The sequence below is a fragment of the Fragaria vesca genome, linkage group LG5, assembly GCF_000184155.1.
Source record: "Fragaria vesca subsp. vesca linkage group LG5, FraVesHawaii_1.0, whole genome shotgun sequence".
In the NCBI taxonomy this organism is placed as follows: domain Eukaryota; kingdom Viridiplantae; phylum Streptophyta; class Magnoliopsida; order Rosales; family Rosaceae; genus Fragaria; species Fragaria vesca.
Window position 1 is genome coordinate 12,976,137 of NC_020495.1, and position 6,847 is coordinate 12,982,983.

General features: G+C 31.5%; 1 protein-coding gene across 1 annotated transcript; it reads right to left on the reverse strand.

Annotated features, from left to right (window-relative positions):
* Positions 1-631: 631 nt before the first annotated feature.
* On the reverse strand, positions 632-2,689 carry LOC101297250 (putative caffeoyl-CoA O-methyltransferase At1g67980-like). The gene is made up of 5 exons (XM_004299689.1): positions 2,361-2,689; positions 2,014-2,099; positions 1,565-1,709; positions 1,330-1,461; positions 632-1,160 (listed from the first exon to the last, which is right to left on the reverse strand). The coding sequence occupies exons 1-5, from the start codon at positions 2,415-2,417 to the stop codon at positions 867-869; spliced, it is 714 nt and encodes a 237-aa protein (XP_004299737.1). The 5' UTR covers positions 2,418-2,689; the 3' UTR covers positions 632-866.
* Positions 2,690-6,847: the final 4,158 nt, after the last annotated feature.

Here is a 6,847-nt window from a genome sequence, read left to right on the forward strand (position 1 = left end):
GGGGGGGCTGGAGAAGGAAGTGGAAGAAAGAATCGGGCTTGAAGAGGAGACGAAGGGGAAGAATCAGGGATGAATTAATTTTTATCTAAAAGTTTAAAACTTGAATTTATTGAAATAAAAGGGCAATATTAGAAAATACGAGACAAAATACACAATGCTGGGTGTAACTAGAACTTTGCTGGGTACATTTAGCAGCACCTAAAATCTTTCATTCCGGCTCCAGTCGAAAGAGGTTAGTGAGGAAATTTTCTTCACTAATTTTTCCGCACCAACAGATGCTTGGCAGCGTGATACTTTCAAGCTGTGTCAAAACCAAATGATGACAATCCGGGATAGGTTGGAAGCTTTGATGAATGAGCCTATGACCGGGGTCCGGGGATATACACATTGAGAAGAAGACCTTGATGACTTCTTTGCAAGATATGTTGTCGCAAGAAGAAGAAGCGTTTTGGCTAGCAAAAGTTATCTAGTGTGTAAAAAGGAATGCATCAGACTAGAATTGTACGTCCATGCTAGAAGAGAGGCAAATCATGTTGCGCACAAGCTGGCAGCTCATGCTGCTGATTATGACCAAACTTTCGTAATTTTGTTCCAATACTCCTCCTTTTCATTCAAGATGTGTTAGATTCTGAAAAATGTAGTCCTTCATATTTTCATAATTATTAATAAAGTCTGACGTACACCATTCACCTCAAAAAAACAAATTCTTGTACTTATGTAATAGAAAACACAGAAGAAAGATCTTGTGATTTGTTACAACATTGGTTCAAGTCTTTCGATCGGAATAGAATCAATCAATTGAAAATGAGTTTATTTATTCATTGGAAACGGCGAGCCTGATCAACATCGGAGTACTTGTTCATACTTCAGTAGAGGCGCCTGCATAGGCTAAGACCATCTCCAATGGAAACAAAAGCCAGTTCAACACGAGAATCGCCAGCCAGAAACTTGTTGAGCTCAATCACATGACTTCTTCCTGGCCTTAAAGGTTTCTCTACCTTCTCCTCATCCGGTTCTGCAACCGTGCCAAACCACAGTGTGTTATCATAAGCTATTATCCCACCAACTTTGACAAGCTTCAGTAGCAGTTCGTGATAATTGATGTAGTTGTCCTTGTCTGCATCCACAAATACAAAGTCGAAGCTCCCTTCCTCCTTACCCTGTTTTCGAATATAACCCCCCAAATCAACACTTGCATGTATTATCCAATCATAACATTCTAGGCTTCTAGCTAGCTAGTTTCAATATTCAAACTAAAATATCTCATATTCACCCATTTATGCTAGTTTCAACAATTAACATAAATATTTTCCAAGATCAAATCCTTACATTGGTAATGAGATCGTTTAGGACTGAGAAGGCATCTGAGTGAAAGAAGTCGATCTTGTGCTCCACCCCGGCCTTTTGAATGAACGGCAATCCGACCTCATAGGCTTCTTTGTTTGGATCGATTGCTGTTATCTGAAAATCAAAACGTTGTACGTGTTAGTCGATCAGCCAAATCTGACGAACTAATATCTACATGCTGAAGATATAATGATATATACATGTATAAACTACGTACTTTGCCATCAGCAGGTAGGGCAAGAGCAGTGGTGAGTAGAGAATAACCAGTGAAGACTCCCAACTCCAATGTCTTCTTTGCATTCATAATCTTCAGAAGAACGGAGAGAAGCAATCCTTCATCAACTGGCACATTCATAATACTCCTACATATACATACGTGCACGTTGCCGTTGTTATTGCATTTGTGGCTAAATTTCATATTGGCTTTGTTTTATCTATATATAATTGAAATTTCATTTAATAATTATAGGCTATAGAAATATAATTGGTTTTGGTCAACTAATTCATTATTCATAATATGTATAGCGAACTAAAAGCAATTAAGTTGCTGATTATTGTAGGAAGGGAGGCATCGGCTTTGCTCTAGGATCCGACTCCGATGACTCGATTGTATATATATTTTTTTGTTAAAATGAAAACTAACATCCTGCACATATATATACGTACCAGAACTGGTATTTCTCGACAGTTGCTTCCCTTAGCTGCTTCAATAGCTCGTGTTCTCTTGGAAAGCAGCTTGTTTCCAAGATGTACTGCATATATGCCATGCAAGAAATTAGATAAGTCATCGATCTTTAACATCTGCTAAATCATACTGCATTTTTCATTAATGATCACAATAGTACGTACAGCAACTTAAATATTACTTGGAATTAACATGGGGTAGTATGACAAGAATATCAAAATTAAGAAGCATATATATAAAATGCCATTTAGAAAAGAGAAAAAGAATGATCGAAGAACTAATCGATCAAATGCATTAAGGACTCAAATCATTGAGGACGAATTAGAACCTTCAGCAGGCCTGGGCTTTTGAGTATGATCTTTTCTTCTTCCCCATGATCAGCCATGATTTCTGTACAACTCGATCTCGTAAGAACTAATTGATCAGATTCCAATTAGATTTTCGACGAAAAAGGAGCAAGCTTAGAACTTGGCACGATTTCAGTAATCATGGAGAGCAGTATATATAATGAACGCAAAGGGTACAAGACGTGCAAGCTTTCATCAAATTGGATAAACAATCGTATGCCCATCTGTCATGAAGTGTAGCTAGCTTGGTTGACTTGCTAATTGCTCCTAGAATAAACCTGAATTAAATTCAACTTTAATTCTTTAATTCTTTAATTCTCAGTGGGCCTCTGCTCTCTGTTAGCTGCTAATAGCAGAGGTAGGTGAACACATGCTTAACTAACATGAACCTTACAATCAGCGGCTAGCTAGCTCAAGATTACATAATTAAGCGCTCCTATAATATTCCTGTTATTTAAAAGGGTAGTGCTAGAGAGTCTAGGATTTATGAACTTAATTAAATCACATATTCACATCATTAAATAAAAAAATCATGCTATATTATTTTTAGGTAAAAATACAATCTTATCTTTTCATATCCAATGACTTTAGATTATTTTTTTTTATTCTATAAAAAGATGTTTTTAAAGCCACTTTTTTCATTACTCGTGCTTAAGTAAATTTCAATATGAAATATATATATATATATATATAATTATACTCAGTTACGAAAATATGAACTCATTTGAATATATATATATGCATACATTAATTTTTCCAAAGAGAAAAATTATACATAAAGAAAAATTATGTATGTATATATATATATATATATATATATATGTGTGTGTGTGTGTTTATATATAGTTCATCCAATATAAATTCGATAGAGATTTTCTTTTTTTAATTTTTTTAAAAGTTTGATGGAGAATATATATATATATATAAAAAGTAAAAGAAAAATAATGGTGAATTAAGAAGTCTAAAACTATTTGATTCACAAAGATAATTTTTATTAAATATCGTAATTGTGACCCTAAATCTAATGAATTATTATAATATTTGACTCCATAAATAAATGCATTTAATTTAGTTCATGTAAGGTAACTAAATCAACTACATAAAAATGGTAACTAAATCATTTTGATGAAAATAAACAATATTTGGTATAATTATCCGTTAATTTGGTGTGATTATTAATTAGATCGTTATTAATAAACTATATTTGGTATATGTTACCTATATAGGCATGTCCGTATTAAGAGGATATGTAAACATTCATATTAGTATACGTACTGCCAAGTAGAGGGGAGGAGTATAAAAATGGTCTAAACTTGCAAAGTAGTTAATACATGAGACTTTAAAATGATGAAATTAATACAGGAGACATTTAATACGTATAATGTGTTATGTACGTTTTAGTGCGAATATGTCATTAGGGAAAGTCCCCGGTGAACTTGTACTTAGCTCATTATTAACTACTTAATATATTTAATCTTTAAACCCTAAACACTAAACTCTTATCCCTAAACCCCAAACTTATTTATTCCATTTTAGTGTGAATACAACATTAAGCTAGGAAACTTTCTCAATGAACTTGCAAGTAGCACATAGTTAGCTACTTAGTTAGTACTTATTTCTTTTATTTTAGTGTGAATATTCCACTAAAGAAATGTTTATAGTGAACTTTACTAGTTCACTGTCAGCTACTTAGTACTTATTTGTTTTGTGATCATTACGTACTAACTCATCATTGGCTGTTTATAACTTATGTTTATCACTTTAAATCTCAATATGAATAATGACTTCTATTTGAATGTGAACTTCAATGTGTATTATGACTTCTATTTTAATACGAATATGTCATTAGAGAATGTTCCAAGTGAAAATTAGTAGTTTATTATCCGCTACTTATAACTTATTTGTTACTATAAAACATGTTTAGGACTTTAACTTTCAATCAAATTTTAATGTAAATAATGTCTTCTATTTCAATGTGAAGTTCAATGTGAACATGCTATTTGGGAAAGATTCCAAGTGAACATTACTAGGTTATCGGTACTTATAACTTATTTGTTACTATGTGACATGTTTATGACTTTGAATTTCAATGTGAACAATGACTTTTATTTTAATGTGAATATTCTATTAGGGAAAAGTTTCAAGGGAACATTATTAGTTCATTATTGACTACTTAGTATTTGTTTGTTACTATAAGATATGTTCCTGACTTAAAATCGATCTATCAAAGATGGCTAGCTTCTTTTTAATTTCAATGTTATTAAAATCATCATTGGATACATAGTACGTATTTATTCGTGTAGAACAGTATGTTAGTTTATGTTAATGTGGATGATGACTTCTATTTTAGACATTCCTTAAATGAATTAAATGAAGTATCACTTCACACTTAACATACCTATTCAATGAAGTTAATCTCTTGACCAAAAAGTTCTCATGTCTGACGTAAACTTATTATAATTTGAACGAACAAGGAAAATAATTCAGAGTATGGTAATCAAGTTACCTAAATCAACATTTTTAAATCAATATCATAAATGAAAAATTTTAAACCTTCATAAAAAGTCAATTTATTAGTGGGGAACTTCTTACCTCTTGAATCACAATATTTCATGAGCTACCGAATATGAATGTTAAATTTTCTTTCCAATTTGCGAATTTAATTAAGTTTTGATTTGTCTAATTATCTTATTATAAGGAGGATTAATTTATAGATGACAGTATGTATACTAATATGAATGTTTGCATATCCTCTTAATACAGACATGCCTATATAGGTAGCCTACACCAAATTAACGAATAATTATACCAAATATTGTTTTTTGTTTTCATCAAGATTATTTAGTTAACTTTTTTAATCGAGTTGATTTAGTTACCTTACATGAACTAAATTAAGTGCATTTCTTTATGGAGTCAAATATTATAATAATTCATTAGATTTAGGGTCACAATTACGATATTAATAAAAAAAATTATCTTTGTGAATCAAATAGTTTTAGAATTTAGACTTCTTAACTCACCATTATTTTTTGTTTTTACTATATATATATATGTATATATTCTCCATTGAACTTCAAAAAAGAAATAGAAAAAAATCTCTATCGAATTAATATTGGATGAACTATATAAAAAATATATATATATGTATAATTTTCTCCTTGGAAAAATTATGTATGTATATATATATATATTTTCGAACTGAGTATAATTATATATATATATATATTTCACATTTTAAATTTAAGCACGAGTAATAGAAAAAAATGGCTTACAAAAACATTCTTTTTATAGAATATAAACAAAATAATCTAGAGTCATTTGATATGAAGGATAAATTGTATTTTACCCAAAAATAACATAACATGTATTTTTTATTTATTTGATGATGTGGATATATGATTTGACATGCCACCTAAGATTAAGGCCTAAAAACATTTTTCTATTTAAAAATGCATCAATTATTGTTCAAAGTTTGAAGGATGAAGTTTAAGCCTATCTGCATGTTCCCTGCTTGTTCAACTGTCTTCGATTTGTTTCCAAATGTTCTGCAATATATATACTTTCATGGTGCTCAATACATAATGGTTGATATTTTGAGATCTAGACAAAGAGCAGGAACACCAAAACATATATAAGCCTTCTCAGAAGAAATCTTTAGCGAGCTAGAACGTACTACAACGCCAATGTGTTCAATTTGAGTGTAGTACCGACTACCGAGTGACCATTAGGCGATTGATTAGGAAAATTAAAGGGACAACTCACTCACAAATTCACAATAATGGCCACGAAATTCTCTTAGAGCTCTAAAATGTTGCACTTAATTACCTCATCTTTTTGTAATACCAATCTCTGATGAATCTAGCTAACAATATATGATGAACATTCATATAAGTTTTATTTGACCAGTGAGCATGAAGCTTCAAATAAAATTCTTAAGAGAATGAAAAATTAAGTAAGGAACTTGCTTTGGTACTTGAGGGAGAGAAAAAAGAACTCATTGATGACAAATATTATTAATTTTAAGTGCTACAAGAGCTATAGACTAACTTACGTTTGGTATGTGGATAGGCTAACTTACGTTTGGTACGTGGATAGTGATTGTTCTAGACACATGAAAGGGACGAGAGCTAACCAGCTTATTGTCAAACGAGTTTACTAAGTATTCCAGGCAAACCTCATCTGTATTTACTTTCTTTCTTCTTCTTTTTTGTATTGTAAACTCGATCTGATATATTTTGTTAGCTTCAAAATTAAGTTTGTGTGAGATGATACTGTTACCTAATTTCAAACTGCATCTTTTGATATGTCATTGACATAGTATATTTTCTGCACGCATGAGTTTTTAATTATCACCGCTCTCTCCTGAACGAAATGTTCTTGTTCGTGCAGAGAACTATAACAGTCTTATTTGATATTGGGTAGCAACACTCTGTCTCACAACCCGGCCAATATCCCGGAGGACGTCAAC

Excerpts from the sequence above, each read along its gene's own strand:
- LOC101297250 (XM_004299689.1), bottom strand. The coding sequence starts at position 2,417 with ATGGCTGATCATGGGGAAGAAGAAAAGATCATACTCAAAAGCCCAGGC. Across the intron at positions 1,710-2,013 it reads GTCGAGAAATACCAGTTCTG|GAGTATTATGAATGTGCCAG; the intron begins GTACGTATATAT and ends ATGTATATGTAG. Across the intron at positions 1,462-1,564 it reads CCCTACCTGCTGATGGCAAA|ATAACAGCAATCGATCCAAA; the intron begins GTACGTAGTTTA and ends TTTGATTTTCAG.